At 38.4% G+C, this 18,753-nt stretch overlaps 1 protein-coding gene across 1 annotated transcript; it reads left to right on the plus strand.

Moving 5' to 3' along the window:
* The first annotated feature begins 2,832 nt into the window (after nt 1–2,832).
* adra1ab (adrenoceptor alpha 1Ab) lies at nt 2,833–16,040 on the plus strand. The gene is made up of 3 exons (XM_067485068.1): nt 2,833–2,984; nt 9,642–10,906; nt 15,206–16,040. Exons 2-3 carry the CDS (start codon nt 9,979–9,981, stop codon nt 15,661–15,663), a joined length of 1,386 nt encoding a protein of 461 aa, XP_067341169.1. The 5' UTR covers nt 2,833–2,984; nt 9,642–9,978; the 3' UTR covers nt 15,664–16,040.
* The last annotated feature ends 2,713 nt before the right edge of the window (nt 16,041–18,753 follow it).

The raw sequence follows: 18,753 nt of genomic DNA on the forward strand, positions 1-18,753 counted from the left end.
TTTTTCCCAGTGACGAGCCTCATCTCATCCTTAAATCTGAAAGACTTAGCTTCTCTGAGATGTTTTATACCCAATACTGATAGTCACCTGTTACCAATTAACTCATTAGTTGTAAGATGTGACACCTGGATATTTTTTAGCATTACACAACTTTTCAAGTTGTTGCCCCTGCCACAACTTTACTGAGTAGTGCTGCTGGTTTCTCTGTACTAAATAGGTTTCAAATGATTTGCAAATCAATGAATTCTCTTTTTTTTTTCTTACACATTAGACAACATCCCAACTTTTAGGAAATGGGGTTTAGACAGGGTCGTTAGGATTTTGTTGAGACAGTCTGGGCCAATTCAGAGTGGCATTGCTATCCATGGAGTCATGTCACTAACATTAATAACGTGCTTCCTAGGATACAACCTTCCATTCGCAACAACCTTTGCAGGGACGTGTTGGAGCAAAAATTAAGTGTAAGCTTTTATACTAGGTAGACAGAAGATTTATTTAGCTGTGTGCTCAACAAAATACCTTAACATACCAGGTGCATCTCTGAATGTTAAGCTACAAACTGTTATATTCTCCACCGTGCTCTGGGGCGGCAGAACCTGTTTGGTATCCATGAGATGAGTATAAATATGTGTTTCTGTTCACAGTGTTCAAAGTCGGGGATAAACATCAGTTTAGTGACAGAAGTCAACGTTCTCAGCATAAGAATCCAAATGTTGACAAGCTCAACACTGACTGCTCTCCTGCCAAAACAAAACTCTCTGATGTTGATTTGAAGTCAGTTGGCTGAACTAATTCATCTGCAAAATTTGTTACTAAAGTATTTTCTTAATTACTTTCTTAATTGTTCAACAAGTGTGAATCCCCCGATTTCTGAACAACCCATTGCTTTCTGTCAGTCAGGTTTGGCAAGAACTGAAGGAAGCCAATTTGAGGACAATATAAGGAAGCCCCAAATGAATGCTGAAAGTTGCAATAAAGTTGCCAGAAAAATCCATACACATGATCAATACGCCCAGCAGCAGTGGACTTATGAGACAACTCTGTCATCTGAAGATGAATGCTTTCACCCTGGCATTTGAGGTAGAAGAGGACAGCAAAAAAAAAAAAAAAATCTCAATGTGAACACTGCTGCACAGGCCCTCAGCAGCCTCTGAGACACATGTGGTCACATCGCTGCACAGACCATAACTAACTCAACCTGAAACAATAACCTGAGACGAGAAATAGCCTATTAGTCATCCTTGAAGTATTATTGATGTGGTGGACACATCCCAACCCTGTTTATGGTTTGCCTCAGCACATCTGGTATCCCTCTGCAGATTGAAAGACAGATGCCAACAGGATAGTGATGCCCCTCCCCTGGAGCAGCATTTATTTTTTTAAATTATCTGACTGGGTAAAATGCCTCCGGAACACTACCTTTTACTTAACTCACCCAGCCATCAGCTACAGAACTACAATATGTGAAACCTTCTGTCATTCTTTTGTGTGATTTATGTATGGGGGTGTTTTTCATGGTTTTAACATTATCAGTAGTAGGCTTATCACTTAGCAGGGAAGCTGTTCCTCAGGAAGTAAGATGAGTTATCCACTATTCAGGGGGTCAGCTGTTCATCCTCTGGGGATAATCAATCTGTCAATAATGAGTAAATGTTCACCAAAATCATCAATCATCAGGGACTATGAACACATACAGTGGAAAATGGAATTGTCATGGAATCCAATCTTTAGTTTTTAGTGTATCCTGTCCAGCATAAATTAAAGGCAGAAGTCTTTATTATTAACTTCCAAAACTAGATTCATAAGCTTTTGCTCCTTCAATAGTGAGTGGTTTGGTCAGTTTTAGAAACCAAAAATACATTATTAGTTATTAATTATTAAGTAAAGAAAGATTGTGGTCCTGGTTTAGAGAAACCATGATTTGCAAGTTGCAAAAGACCTTCCAAAATTAAAGGCTTATTAATGGTCTTTTTCTTCCTTTATTGTCAGAGAGTCTAAATATTACAATTTGGAAGCACAAAGATAAACAACTGGTGGTGCCAACTCCACAGTTGGATATCATGAAAACATTGTAGAGATGCAATATGGTTAATTATAATAAAAGAAAAAACATAGAAACCATAATGGAAATATACAGTAATTGTTATGTTTTTTTAATGTGGGGAAATATTAAAGATGTAACAAAGATCTGATGTTTTCATCTGGGGCTGCTTTTAATCTCTTTAGTTAAGTGAAACCTTAATTCAATAATTCATGCATATCAATATGTTTATGTTGTAGTTATATGTCATATTTAGCTTTTATGGCTACACCAACATTACGTAAGGATAATATAGTTGACCACTATATAACCAGACTACTGCTTGTTCAATATTTTGACTTCTTTTTTGTATTTATGCTTTTTTCCACTCCCTTGAATATCATCATAAAAGCAGGTGGGTGGAAACACCTTTGCAGTCAGACCCCTCCCCAACATGCCTTCATTGATACCGGTTTTACTGTACAGCCCCACAATAAAACCACTACTTTTGTCACTGGAATATTTTCACTGTAATATTCGGCACTTAAAAAAGTAGCTTAAGTTCCAATTCATAACAAATCTAAAACTATGCTTTTGTGGCTTGCTGGTGCTTATTAACGCGTGTTTGGTTATGAACGTCTTCATACCCAGCTGGTGACTGGCCGTCGTTTGGCTCAAGGTCACCCACGGTACCACGATACAACAGGTCACGTGTGCCGCTGTTAATGGAGCCCCACGCGGTCAGGGGGCGTGGTCTGTGAGCATGTACGGGGTGGGGGGGCTGGGGTCTTCACTGTGACTTTATTTTTCACCAGAGGAGGCTGGAGGATGGCGCGAGGGAGGGAGCACTTGACTTTGCTCTCTGAGCTGAGGCACGACTGCATTCAGACACAAATGGGCTCAGTTTTATCCCTTTTTTTCCCTTTAAAACCCGGTGCAGAAAGACGTGGGCGCTCTGACGAAGGTAAGACTTCTGTTTTGCTTTCTTCTCCCTTCATTCCACGGCTTCCTTCACCGGCTGAGTGACTTCTCCTTTCCATAATGGATCATTATGATTATTTTTGATTATTTTTATTCAGGTGGGAGACGTTGTGATTGCTTTTGATTTTTTTAAATAGGCCACTGATGAGCCCATTGTGTAAATTGCTTTATTTTTACCATCAATTGGTGATTCTAATTTATGCAGCCTAATGTTCAGGATTTGTTTAGTCCATGCATACTTAAAAAGTGTTCAAACATGATAAAAGTAAAGAGCAATATTTACATATTTATTTATTTTCATATTCATCATTCAAATCCAAATCTTTTGCAGATTCGTTTTGAATTATTGTCAAAAAAATTTCTCTCAACTGGTAGGCCATCTTAAAAGGCACTAATGGGAAATGAGAGGAAAATCTTAGTATTTATATATTTATATGAAATAATGATTAGCTTAAGCTCATTATATGGTAACAGCACAACCTCTTCAGATGGATGACAGACAATACACTTGTGGTAATTTCTGAAGAGTGAAGCTAATGTTTATAGGGAATGACTGTTCCCCCCAAGAGAGTATACAATATTTAGGAAATGGATTTCACTTCATCATGAAAGTGCAGTGCTCTGGAGAGCTGACACAAACTCTTACAGTATATTACAGTAGCAACGGTTTCAAAATAACTCCACAGCTGCCTACACTGACTGAAATCCATGAGCGTACGTCAAGAGATTACACTTGTTTGATGTGATGCTGCAGCCTGTAGAAAACATATTCTGGTAAAACAAATGGCAAACGCACATTAGCTCCAGCTACTTCTGAAACGTGAGAATTTGCTGCATCTCTCTGATTAACATCACACTAAATTGCATTTTTGAGAGTTTTGAACAATTGTTCAGAAAAAACTAGCTATTCACGAAATTGTATCTATGTGCAGGAACTCTTGATTGGAGTTTTTTATTTATATTTTATCTTAATCTATTAATAAATTAATCCATTTTGAAAGTAGGTGTTGCTGACTGCTACAGCCTAGTGTCAAGCACACAATGACACAGTGCACATTTGTTTTATGTTACAGAGGTACAACAAACACAAACACATGCTTTAAAACAATTATGACTTTCTGATCTGCTGCATTAAAAAAATGTTAAAAGGCTTACATTAATATTGTGATTGTTACATTTGTTATAATAAAGTTGTACTTTGGCTGTGAACTGGTGTACTGATTTAATATACCCTCTGTCAGGCTACATTAAGCCATTTAATATGCTCGCTAATACTCTCTCTCATAAAGTAAAACCCTAATTATGATTCCAATCATAGTGTTATTAGGCTGACTTGTTTCATTTCTGTAATGGTCACTCAGACTGAGCACGAAAGTTTTTTCAAGGGCAACCATCTTTCCATTAGTGCCCCCAAATGAAATAATCTAAAAGGTACACCTTTGGATTTTAGATGCAAACTGAAGCGTAATGATGTTCACTGATAGTTTTTAATCAAATTTTATCTGCAGAGAATGAGGTATGAATGGAGTCTCACTGCCGGATGCGTGAAGGAACATGCCCTTAGAGCTGCACCTAGTTATGAATACACTATCTATTATGGTTTTACACATTATTAATAGTCTTCATCCCTAAGTTATTCTATTTAAAATAATATAAAAAAGAAATGCTCACTAGTGACAAGCAGCAATAGCAATTTTGCTGGATAAGTGACTTAAACAATTAATCAATAAATTTCTTTTTCAATGTATGTTTATTTACTCTAATCAATTCCACATAGGTTTTTCAAGGTAGACCCAGCTAATACAGCAGCATGTTACTGCACACAAACTGTACAAAAACAGACAATAGTGTATAAATTGTTTAAATAGGACACAAACAGAGGAGGCTGTGACACATGGGTCAATGTTAACAAAGCTATAACAAGCTAAAAAAGAGAAAAAGAATCATTCACCATAGATCTTAGTATGGACTTGAATTCAGTCGCAATGCCTATTTTATTCCCTTGTGCAGTTATTCCAAGTTGGCAGTGCAGAAACCATGAAAGCATTCCTAACCAATCTTTCTCTGTACAGTAGGGACCCTCAGCAGACATTTGCCCTGCTGTGATCTAAGATTATGCCTGGAAGATTAGCTTTGTGAAATAGAGTTGCAAAGATATCAGGGAGGTTTATATAAAATAGCTTTATGAATAAATAACACCCACCGGTTACTCAAACTCCACATCGAGAGAGATAGCCACCCAACTCTAGAGTACAGAGCACAGTGATAAAGACTCCAATGTATGACAGACATTAATCGACCAAAAGGACTTTTTTCCTGCACTGGGAATCTTTAGTGGAACTTAGTTTCTCTACTTGAGTTTCCTCTTTAAAAAACAGTAAGCCACATTTTCTTCGGAGGAAATGGCGCATACTGTATACAGGTTCTGCCAATGAACAACCTGTGTTTCCTGATAAACCAGGGTCTATTTTTAGTTCTGGGCCACAATAATACCCCTAAAAATGTCTGTAGTCTGTGGGTAGTTCTTTCTTTAGGTTCAGCAACATTTGGGGTAGAGCCTGTATTATTGAATGTAGTTGATTGGTCAGGTTCCACCCAGAACTTCACACGTGGAGCTGACAGTTGTACTGTTTTGCTGGCTATAAAAAGCAGTAACTTTGCTGTAGATTATTGCTGCAGTGGTCATTTGAATACAAATATAGATAGTGGGGCATGAGTGTCAGGTGTGGGGTGAGTTTGGACAGTGGGGGGCAACTTTGTTTAATGTTCCAGGGGCTTTGGCGCTTCTGTGGAAGTGCAAAGGTTACTATGCACTGGATGGCCTTTAATCCCTTGGCAGGTTCTTGGACTAGTCCCTTTGAAAGAAGGTACCAAGAACTTTCTGTGGGACATGCAACTCGTGTTGGTGTAACACATGTAACAAGACTGCACAAAAAGTGGCATGAATCAGTCTAACTTGATGTGAGCAGAGACTGTAAAACCTTTAACCGAATTTTATGGAGTGCCTCTATAAAAAAAAGGTGTACAGCTACTGTATATTAAACCAATTCATTTTCAGAACTTGTGTACTGTAAATACCGTCGTCATGAATGAGGATAAAAGTGAGCCGAGCACAGAACCCTGGGGTATTCCTTTAAAAAACAGTAAGCCTATGCACTGAAGCTCTTCTGACAGATGATTAGAGAACCAGCCTACTGCTTGGTTAGACAACCCTATGTTGTAACCTTTGCTTTAGCAGGACATGATCCACAGTATCAAAGGCTTTAGACAAATCAATAAATAAAGCTGCACAGCTTTGCTTCTTATCCAAACCCACAGTGATGTAATTCTCAACCATCAATGCAGCAATGATATGCTGTGCTGCTTCCTAAATCCATACTGAGCTCAGACAAAATTACATTAGCATGTAACAACTCTTCCCACTGGTTACTCAGAAGTTTTTCAGTAATTTTAGCAAGCACAGACAGAATGGAAATAGTCCTGTAATTATTTAAAGAAGAAGCAGCACAGCCTTTTAACAAGGTTGTAATAAAAGCTGAAATCTTATTTGTGACTAGGCTGAAATTATATGTAAGAAAAAAAACCCCTCAGATCTGCAACAACTTTTTAAAAAGAAGGTTCTGAATTATCTGAGGCAGCTGTTTCCCTCATGAGTATTTTCTCCAAGGCTTTGTGTACCTTAGTGAAAGAGAAATGCTTAAATTGAAAACTTTCAACACAATCACATAGTCTGTGACATCTGACACATTTACAGCTGGATAGCCAGTGGTGGGCAACAAAATGTGGGTTGAAATGATTCAAGACTGAGCTGAAGCCCTGAAAATGTAGGGATAAAGAGAATTAAAGGATTTGTTTTAATGCTCCCTAAAGACAGAGTAATCAACACCGTGGCATATTAATGGTCCCATAGTAGGACACAGTTTAATTTGCAAGTCAGGTTACTCACCCAACAAGTATTAAAGGACTTGGTCACATTATGTCTTTGCCAGTTTAGTATCTGGAGAAATACACTGGACTGATATTGATATTTATTTTTTAGCACCTTTGCATTTTTACACTAAAAGCAGTTTTCAATGTCATGAAGGAGGATTGACAGTAGGACTGTTGGATTAGACTGACTTAGTTTTAGCGTAGTGCACTAACAAACCAGGGCTGGCTATTGTTAAAAACATTTTCAATGCCTGCACAAATACCAACAATTAGAGATTGATACAGAAACAGTTTTGTAATACAAATTTTATAACGTCTATTTGAACAAAACAAAATTAAACTCTACTTCTTTATCAGGTTTGGATTTTTAAATTTAAAGCAGTTTTACAACAAAAACATTGTTTTCTTACATATATAAACAATATTGTAAAAAAGAGAAATGGGAAGTAGAAACCTCGAAATTAAGGAGTAAATCTGATCACCGTCAGTGAGCTAGTAAGTATGCAGCCTTCAACAAGACTTGCAACTGTTCAATATCCATTACAAATATCTGTATTGTTCTGTAGGTCAGTTGGTAGGGCAGTTGTCCGTGGACCACAGGGTCAGGGATTTCATCCCTGCTGCTGAAGTGTCCTTGGGCAAGACATTGAACCCCAAGTTGCTCCTGTTGGGTCAGGTGAGCACCTTGCATGGCAGCCATCACCATCAGTGTGTGTGTAAATGGGTGAATGCAACATTGTAAAGCGCTATATAAGTGCTCCTTTAGGTTTGTACCATTTTACTGTAATATTTGTTGTTAGAGGGGATGTGTGTCAGTCATTATAGGTAACTTTGGTATTAAATGGAAAAACACTCCGTAGTATTGAAGAAATTCAGTCCGTGTCGTACAGAAGAAGTAGTAAGTTCAGAACTCAGCCCTAGTCAGGTCGGTTTTTGGATTTGTGTCTTTGTCTCATTACTGCTCAACAAATAGCTCAACAACATTTACATTTTTTCTGCTAATCCTGCTGTTCTGGAGGAAGGAAAATATGAATACAAGTCACCAAAAACTCACAGGATGGGGTTAGGCATGGGGAGGCATTTAATATTGAAACAGACTGAAAAGGTCACTTAACACAGTGTATAGCACTTCATTTTGTCACAGTGCTGCTTTCACCATGCTAACTTTTCCATACCGATACCAGAATGAATGAAACCTGAGGTGAAAAGACATGTAGAGGAGTTATTACTATTATTACTATAAGATTGAGCTGTGATGCAGGCACCTACAGTACACAGCACATCCAAATGTCAGTCAAGCAGATTTAAGACATGTCACCCGTCTCAAAATTGTTGCTCTGGTTTTTAACTTTACTAGATGTGTCTTTAAATACACATAAGACTGTCTTGAGGCATACAGTTCTGCAGATTTCAGTTTAGTAATCATGCTGTATGTTTAATTGCTTATACAGTATTACCCCCAGTCGGTGTACACAAGTGAGCTCAGGAAATACACTTTTTTAGGTGCAGTTAATCTCTTTTTGCAGGCACTTCACCTCCAAGAAATCTCATTATAACCAGAAGTACAGTATACCAGATATCACTGCATTGAGCCATTCTATTGAAACAATCCAAGATATCCATTCTCAGCCTATTTTCATTTCAATTTGCCCTCTGGCCACTGACGCGGAAATCCCTCTATCAAGTGTTTACTTGGGTGAATTTTGCTTTGCCTCTCAGTGGGACGTGCAGCGAGAAAGCCTTTGATCCAGCACGAACATACGACAAGCATGACTCTGCTTTCTGAAGGCTTTTTTGCGTTTTTTATTTATTTTTGTTTTCCTTTTGCCTGTGGGAACGACATGCCTCACCGGTGTTTATCACACTCTGTGACATCCCAGATGTGCAACACGTTCACTGAAAGTGGCGCTGAGTGGGACTATCAGTAGCTGAAGCCATGGCAGCTATAATTTAGTGCCCTCCTAAAGGTTCAATTCCTGGCCTGTCATGCAGTGGTTGAGTTAGAGCACAGCTTGCAGACCTTCAAGAAAGCCATCGCAGGCTCTGGCTGAATGTCAGCCCTTAAAAAATGATCTCTGCCTTCATTTGTCTTTGTAGTCACTACATGGCTGGCTGGTTTTCTCATAATGCCACAGATGATTTCTTTTTGCCCCCGATGAATATCATTGCCTCTGCGGCGGTCTTGTCTTTACCTCTACCCTTGTGATTTTTTTTTCTTTAGTATTAAAATCCTCTCCACCAAGAACAGTCTTTGTCAAGAGATGTTCTACGTTAGTCAATCGATCTTTGTGGTTAAATAAAGGTTAAGCAAAAATCGGATATTAATCCTGGGATGTTTTCTGGTTGCCAGGCAGGATATAATGATTCTTGGATGAAAAGGAAATTGTGAATGCCACTTAGTTCACTCAAGCAAAACCTCTGTTTTCACAAATGCAGCTGTAATAAAAGAAAAATAATGTGAAAATATAAAAGGCTGTAGATTGAGTGATATATTTACCCTTTAATCACAAAGGGTTGCTCTGTAATGATTTTTGTTTAGCAATTTACCTTTAATATGTTCTATTTTAAGTGTGAGATTTTGTTTTGTTCCTATGCAGCCAAAGAAAGCACATCACTTATGTTGCTAGATGAGCCTGTTTTGAGTATTTATCAAACCTCGGATTACAAATGTGTTGTAAATTATACTTTATCTCTTTTCTTGTTTTAACAGGTTTTTTACACTAAAGTCTTTCAGCGCGACATCCTAAATCCATAAGGGACTGCCACCTAAAACATATTTGTTATTTAAGCATGTCTGGACTCAGTATGTCAACCTGTCGACGTGTTTCTTTTTGAAAATGATATCCTGCCAACAAACCATGGCCAAAGCCACATGAACACTCGAGTGTTGGCAAACATCACAGCTTGTACAAATTAAGTGGAAGAGCAATTTATGCAGCAATAAACATTTGATTTCCTGCATTAGCAGGAGCAGGAAAGGCAGAGGGATGAGCCGAGGAACACTTGTGGCATGGGTGTGATTAATCTGCAAGACCTTTAACAACTTAATGGACCCAAGAATGGTTCCTGCAGAAAACGTGAGTGTTTTCTCTGCTGCAAATTACTGTCCCAACTGCAGCTCCTCCGCCCATCCAGAAGTGGATGTAGCCAAGGCTGTGGCTTTAGGGATGGTGCTGGTGGTGTTTGCAGTGTTTGGGGTCCTGGGCAACATCCTGGTAATTCTGTCAGTGCTGTTTCACCACCACTGGCGCTCGGTGACACACTACTTCATTGCCAACCTGGCTGCAGCAGACCTGCTGCTCAGCTCTGCTGTCTTGCCCTTTTCTGCCACCTCAGAGGCTCTTGGCAGATGGGTGTTTGGCCGGTCCTTCTGCAGTGTCTGGGCAGCCCTGGATGTCCTCTGCTGCACTGCCTCCATCCTCAGCCTGTGTGTGATCTCTATCGACCGCTATCTGGCTGTCAGCTACCCCCTGCGCTACCCTGCCATAGCTACTGGACGCCGAGGCCTGACAGCAGTGGCTGCTCTCTGGGGAGTCTCTGCAGCTATATCTGTGGGTCCTCTGTTTGGCTGGAAGGAGCCTGACCCAGAGGATGAGTCGGTGTGCCGAATAACAGAGGAGCCTGGCTACGCCTTATTCTCAGCACTGGGATCTTTCTATATACCTCTGGCCATCATCCTGGCCATGTACTGTCGTGTGTACACTGTGGCGAAGAGAGAGACAAATACCTTCAGGAAGGGCAGTAAGGGAGAAGCGGTTGAGACAGATGGGGTGATGCTGAGGATACACAGAGGGAATGCCGCTCAGACAGGGAAACAGGAGGATGATGAGGTTACAGAGAGGCATAAACGCTCCACCTTTTCACTGCAAAGGCTGATGAAGTTCTCAAGGGAAGAGAAGGCAGCCAAGACCCTCGGCATTGTTGTTGGCTGCTTCATCCTGTGCTGGCTTCCTTTTTTCTTGGTTTTACCCATTGGTAGGTACCTCCTAAGCTCATCTTCTGCACTGAACTTGACATAACCCCAGTCTGCACCTTTCATATTTTTTTATGTACATTCAAGTCATAAAGTTGAGTGTCTGCTTTTCTGAAAAGTAAAGCCCCTGGCAAATCTCAAAAACCCAAGGCCATTTTACAACACATCTGGCTTTCTTCAGTGTATTTGCAGAATTCTGAAAGACTCTTCTGTCCATTTGCATCAACAAATTCTTTGTCTGCTAAATTGTATATTTTCACTGTAGATAATTCAGATACTACAGAATTAGATACCCCATTATTTAACAATATTATACACAATGCGAGACAAATATACCCATTATTGTGAATGGAAATATGAAATAACACTAAATAAATCATTGCTGCAATGATGTGAAAGGTTGGTCTTTACTCCGTGACACCTTTGGTGCATCAGAGTAGAGAACAGTAAAATACTGCTTTTCAGGCCAGGTACACATCAATGTACCTTATAATAAAATGTTTTAATTTCGTTGATGATTTACCCTAATTTACAAAGGAAATATGTCATTGACACCATGCTTTGGCTGTAAAAAATAAATAAGAATAATTTAATAAATAAATAAACAATTTTATATAGACAGTGTCAGAAGTAAAATTAAAAGAAATGCAATTAAGATTCATTCTGCTTTCACTGATATGAACTTCCAGATATTTTCAACTCTTTGCCTTATTAATTATACCTATATTTTGTCAGAGAACATGATGTTATCATAAATGTAAGAGAAGACAGAAAGCAAGCATTGTCAAGCCTAATCTAAAATCTTAATTGCATCTGAAATTACTCTCATTGCTAGAGTAAAATAAGTGATTGTCAGTGTGGACCTGTGTGTATTTAAGAGTAATAGAGTGCCAGCAGTTACTGTACCTCCCAGGTCACAGATGGTGAGATTACTCCTAAAAAATCTATTCAGTTACAGAAAGTGTAATCTTATTGAAGGAGGGGAAAATCTACTATACAGGGATAAAATACATCAACGTCTATTGTGTATTATGTGTACCTACCTGGGGACTGCAGATAGGAAATAACTATTAGCTAAAACTGGAACAATGCTCTTTACATGGTATATGATGATGTTCTTGTACATGATCCATTTTTATTGTCTTCTCCACCCCCCCACCCCAACCCCCCACACCTGTTTACATTCAAAACTACTTGTATTGAAGTCCCAATATGTAATCCAAATGTAAACAAATGTTTTCTGTACCCAAGACTGGAAGCTGCTAGCTTTCTTAAACTGATGAACAGGTCTTTTACCAAATGGACAAATCAGTTTTTTGACATTTTGGGAACCAGAACAGGTCGTTCATTCTTACATACCACAGTAGAATAAGCACAGTTGTAAATACTTAATACGGTGATGGCTGGATTCCACTCAGCTTCTTCACTATTGGTGTCCTAGTATTGTGCTGGCTCACTAACTTGCAGGGACACTTGAGTACAGTAGAACACTCTCATTGTTGATGTACTGTATAAAGCGCTTTTGTTTTACTGAGCTATTTCAAACTATCACACGTCACAATGTCTGCTGGGAAAAACCTGATCAAATATTTCTTTGGCAGAAATATTATTCTGCTATACACATAATTTAATTTACAGGGGTCTAGACTATTGGACAAAAACTATTTAAACAAGTGCATAATACAGTATATAATACAATATATATAACAGTCATGCTAGAGGCTTCACTTAAAAGAATGTTGAGCTAAATGCTATTGTCACCATGCTAACATGCTCATTGTGACCATGCTACAATACAGCGTTTATTTACCATGTTCACTATCTTAACATGTGTTACTATGCACTAAACTCAAAGTACAGCTGAGACATCTGGGATTATATTAGTTTTACAAGTATTTGGTGATAAACCAAGTACAGTACTGCACACGTTGAAATTTAATGTGAACAAGAGTAGTTAAGAAATCTAAGTTATTCAAGTTTATTCTAAGGGAGGAAACTATTCTGTGCCAGAGATCTTGGTAATTTGTTTAGGTCAAAGGAAATTTCCTCAGACTTCATCATCTAGGAACCAAAACTTTCCCAGTCCATCTAGTAGATGTTGAGATATATCTTAAATAAACTTTCAATCTGCTGATGGTGCTACAGAAAAACTATAAGAATCACCAATGTCACTGGGATTCAGCCTCTGGATACCATGTCTATCCTTGCTGTATTTCACGGCGATCCATCCAATAGGTGTTGAGATTTCTCCATATGAGTCTTTCATTTGCAGACCTAACAGCAGCCCACCCGTGGGTTAGCACTTCAGCTACAACTATTGTGTTTCTAAAGCTGTTGAGGCCTGAATTATTCATATAATGTTGCTTGATTATATGTTTTGCTTTACAAACACACCATCTCTTTCCCCTCGGTGCCTCAAATCTACCGCTTGAGTTTCTCAGAAGGGACATGAAGAAATTCAATTACAAGCAGCTAAACAGACCAAATAAAACATCACATCGGAGCAGAATGGGCTTCTACTGTGAGATGAAATGGAATGAACCAAACTATGGCTCCCTTCTATGAAAGCTATTATAGATAACAAGCAAGAGGGCTAATGGACTGTAATGCTAGGAGGCATCCTCAGTCACCCTGCAACCTCACAAGGCAGCCAGTCATCAGAGGATAGTTATGCATTTCAATGCAGACAGACCTTCATGGCTCAAAGCACACCACTCATTCAAGCTCTGAGGCAATGATAGTCTGAGATTCCCAGACTGAGGGTTTGAAAAGCCCCTGAATATTTTATTTTGTATTTTTCCTGAACTCTTCAGATGGAAAGGGTGTTTTGTGCATGATGGCCACCCACATTTCACGGCAGGTGCTACCGTACTGAAATAGCTTGTATAGTGTGTTTACCAAGATCATAAAATGAGGTGAAAGATCATCGATTGCAACAGTGTATAAAGCAGCTGTGAAGCATTGCTTTTACCTAAATCTGTTTTGCACATGACAGCCCAAGCTGTATTTGGAATTAGCTTAGTGTTTTTTTATCGTTCGGCCTTGAATTATGTGTTTTGTTTGTTAGTTTAACTTCTTCATTATCTAACAATAATATAATGAAGTATAAATAACAGTATACATTTGTTTTGAAGCAGATACCACTTACTGATCACTCCTAATTAATCATTTAATTAATCGTCTGTGGTTTTCACGTCTTCATCAGTAACAATAATTAGACAAGGCTAGAAGCTAGAGCCTGTTCTTTAGGATGACTTGGTCTATCGTATCCCTGAATATTTTTACAGATTTATTAACAGTACCAGTCCTGCCTATCATCTAATGTTCATTTAACATGGTAAAAAAAACAGTTTACAGTTGTTGTTTTTTTAGAAATGCATCTAGTAATTGTAGCCAGACGATATCGACACAACTCCAAGCAATCTTAAAAAAATGTAATAGCATTTTACTAGCAGATTGCAAAAGATACGGTTAATTTAAAGCTCCCCTGTGGAGTTTTCCTTCAAACTAATAGAGTTTCAGTCATTTCTCACCAAAACCGTTTGTATGCATCCAGTGTGCTAAATGCATTATTATCCTCAGGAAATATTTTCACATTTTCTTTTGTCTTTTTGTGATTTTTTTTATTCCACAATAATCCTACATTGTTTGCAGCCATGTTTATTTCCTAGCAGTCTTTTATTTCCCCTGTCTAGCACCATATTTCCCAATGTGTATATTAATGGTATATTGTGAAATCACTGGAAGGACTCACTTCCTGTGCATGTTTTCACACATGCACAGCAAAAAACAGGCCCATTCAAAAAAACTGCTACCAGTGGCCATAAATTTAACATTCGTACATTTAAGTGTGTGGACGCATAACAGTGTGGTCATCCAGATATGACACCCACATGCAATTGCTGAACACTAACAGTCTTTTTTAACCTGGCCTCAGGGACTTGCTCCCATTCAGCTGTAGGATCATTTGTGAGGTTTAATGCTGATGCTGGGAGATAAGGTCAGATACAGTAAATTTACATTTACTTGTGCACCTGGCTTTGTGCATGTCAACATGTTGAAGCATAAACAGGCCAACATTATAAAATTCAGCACAAAAATTCACTCTTGTAGATATTCTCTAAAGATCATGAAGTGGCAGAACACAGTATTTAAATGATATGCTGTAATAATTTAGGGGATTGTTCAGCCTTAGCAGATGTTGAACTCTCAAGTGTTTTCCGGTTCTGCCTGGTTTTATTCTTGTACTGGTGTGTGTTTATACCCATTTTAATCAGTGTCTCTTTATGTGTGTTCTCTAGGATCAATTTTCCCATCTTGTAAGCCCTCTGAAACCATCTTTAAAATAACTTTCTGGCTGGGTTACCTCAACAGCTGCATAAACCCTATTATCTATCCGTGTTTCAGCCGGGAGTTCAAAACAGCCTTCCACAACGTTCTCCGCGGCCGCTGCTTAAAAACTGCTAAACCACAGGGACATATCACCTCTCACTCATCGAGTTCAGGCCACACATTAAATATCTCAGATCCCTCAGCCCAAAACGGTGTCACCGTTTCCTCATGGTGTTGCTACAGGGCACTGTCAACTTCCTCATCATCTGTCAGTGGTACAGATCAAAGTGCACAAGTCCAGAGTAAGAGTCTGCTGAAGGCCTGGTGTTTCTCAGCGAGTCAAACGCCGATACCGCAGAAAACCTCCGGTGAGGGATCGACCAAGGTCTTACACATTTCGATTGGCCTCACAGGAGAGGATGTTTGATAGACCAAATGATGATTTCAGCACGTCGAATGTTGGGTGTCGGTTTTGCCTTGGGGAAACACTTATGTACAACTTTTACAGGTACATTTAAATTCCTCAGAGGCAATAGAGTGCAGGGCCAACCTGTCTCCAGAGTAGGTGGGAGATAACTCCGTCGCCTCAAGGCTTTATGCTAGTTTAAACATCTTGAGTGTCAAATAAAGTACGACTGAGGAAAATGAATGAATAATATTTTGCCTTCACTCAACAGCCACTACCGAGCTGCTCTTGAACACAGCACTAAATGTCAAAACGTTTAAGAAGAGCCACTCAGTGGCCAAGAAGGTGAAACATGAGCCCGCAGCAAGAGGCTTTTGTAAAAAAATACTGACTTGTTTGTTTAAAAATGAAAGCCAAAAACCATTTTTACAATTATGGACATTAGATTAGTAGAGATAAGGGTTTGTGTTTGGGAAGGTATAAAAAAGATTAGCAGTGTTATTGAAGTGACATTATTTAAAAAATCCAGAAACATGATTTCTCAAAACAGCCCTTAAGGATCAGACACTCATACTGGAATAATTAAGATTCACCGACAGCTCTGAGAAAGTGGAACCTGATGTGTGACTGTGAGTGTTTTAAACAGACTAAACACCAAAATCTATCATAAAGAAAAAGGTTATTATTGGGAATATTAAACTTCATAATACTGTACAGTCTAATACAAAGGTCCTTCATGCTACCCCATTTTAACATTTATGGCTGTTTGTTAAAGCTGTTTGAAAAATGTTTTCAATCAGCTATTAACATTTACCAACATGTCTTGTTAAAGCAATCGATTGTGTCATATGTTGATATTGTGGTTGTTTAAAAAAGATGCATCACCAATCTAAGCAGCAACTGTGGGAACTCTGTCTGTAATGAATTCCATATATTGTTTGAAACGCTGCAGACATTGATTTTGGGCTTCTAGGGAGCAGAGGAACTCCAAAAGAAGCTGGCATACATACAGCCTTGAGAGAAGTTATTAATAATTACCTTCTTACAAATCATGCAGCCACAAAGCTACATTATTATTATGCTGTTTACAGTTGTGTTCCGGCCGACCAAATCTTAACACTCCTTATAGCTCCGGTTTGGCTTTTACCAACTCCTTTCTCTTTAGCTTGTTATGTTCTTCAGATTGTTCCTAACTTTGTCCACCTGCTATTTTGGTGCTGGACAGGTCATGTGAAAGTCACTTAATCTGTTCCAAAAACCCCTAATAATAAACTGACCAAAGCAGCCAACAGCTAAACATTTATGAGTCGGATACTGTTTCAAACTTTGATTAGAAACAAATTGTTGGCTGACAAATATAACCTTTTCAGGCTCTTATTCAATGCAATGTGATACACACAGTACATAAACAGCAGAAATGAAATGTGGTTCATTTATTAAATTATGTCTCCAGCAGTTCGGGATAACCTCTCTGTTAGAAAGTCATTCAAGTGCTGTATGGATGCAGGTTTTTAAAATAAAACCAAGCCTGTGAATCAAGTTATTGTAACACAATAGTGAAACTATATTTTTCCTCTGTTGAAAAGCTGGCGGCTTCATTACTACATACAACCCTTTTCACATAAAACATGCTCACTGGCATTTAAAAAATTCTGGCATATTTTTGTAACCACAAATTGAGATGAATTTATGTTCGTTGCCTTACAATCAAAGGACATTACTGTGAGGTTGTACTCACAAAAGTTCAAAAAATTCTTGTATGGCTACCTTCATGTTACTCAGTAGGTATAAAATGTGACATTATGAAAATGGTTTTTATTTTGAAGAAAGTACAGCTGCTGCTATAAAACCTGCAAAATACCATTGTATAATCTTTCAAAACTAATGAACGTTTATCTTTACATAAACCAACAGCCAATGTGCTTATAGCCAATAGCACCAAGACAAAACTCATTAATTTGGCCTGAGGATGCAATGAAATAACACTGCAGTGAGAATCAAAAGCTTTACAAAGGTTTTTTTTTCCTTTTTTTTCCCTTTTTCTAATTGTTGGGCTATTGTATTGTATTATATTTTATGGCTGTCTGGCAACCCGGTCTGTCTTTATTGAAATTAGGTGTTTTCATTAATTGCTGGAATAAAGCTCAGCATGTCACACAAAGTTTATGTCACGATAATGTGTGTGTGTGTGTGTTTCATTAAAAAAACATGTCATGAACATTGATTAATAGCTCCAAAAAATGTGTAGTGGGTGTCTTATCACCTAAAATGTTGTCACACGTTTCTTCTTAGCTATTAATCCTGTGCTTCTACTTGTTCCAGACAGAGTTGTTTTTCTATGCTGTGCCGGGATTAAAGGCATTTTAAGACCCTACAAACATCACAACAGTGATGAATACCTGAGAGTGGTTATCTGTGAAATGCAGGATGTTGGAAGGATTTCTAGAAGACAAATAATTTGTCATCTTACGGTCACCTGAGGTTAAAGCCCAATAAGAATTAGTTCCTTCTTTCTGCATTGCTGTTGAGGATTTGTGCTTTAACAGTGGTATTATTATGTGTTTAAACTGCAAAATCCCACACTTGACATGAATGTGGTCACTCAACTGTCTCAGACAATTAGGGAACATGCAGCTCGGATTTTCAGTTTTCTGTCTTGTGCAGCCAAGGACTTCATGTTACACCGCATTAAAACTAGTAATAGATGGCATGTTGACTTTTCATAACTGTAATATTACATTTCATGCTTCTTGTTTTACTCTGAAAATATGAATATAAAGCATTTGTTTTCATCTCCATGCCAAACCAACATACAAAATTCTTCCTGGCATTTTCCTGTTAAAAATGAGAGGTTTTTCTTTTTTTTTTTTTTTTTTACAAACCAAAAAGAAGAAGAACAGAAACCTTGAAAACAAATGATTCATAACACACTTATCAGTGCTGGAAGGAGAATCACCAAACCTCTGTTTGCTTTCTGTGTGTTTGCACATGCATGCCCAAGTGAATTTGTATCAGTTTGTGTACACCTGTATTTGTTTGACTTGTGTGGGTTGGTGTTTATGTGTGCACGAAGAGCAGTCAGGCGGCCCATCAGTTCAGATATTATTTATG

The sequence above is a fragment of the Channa argus genome, chromosome 18 (assembly GCF_033026475.1).
Source record: "Channa argus isolate prfri chromosome 18, Channa argus male v1.0, whole genome shotgun sequence".
Lineage (NCBI taxonomy): Eukaryota > Metazoa > Chordata > Actinopteri > Anabantiformes > Channidae > Channa > Channa argus.

Coding starts and splice junctions, on each gene's coding strand:
- adra1ab (XM_067485068.1), top strand. CDS start 9,979: ATGGACCCAAGAATGGTTCCTGCAGAAAACGTGAGTGTTTTCTCTGCT. Junction 10,907..15,205: donor TTTCTTGGTTTTACCCATTG/GTAGGTACCTCC, acceptor TGTGTTCTCTAG/GATCAATTTTCCCATCTTGT.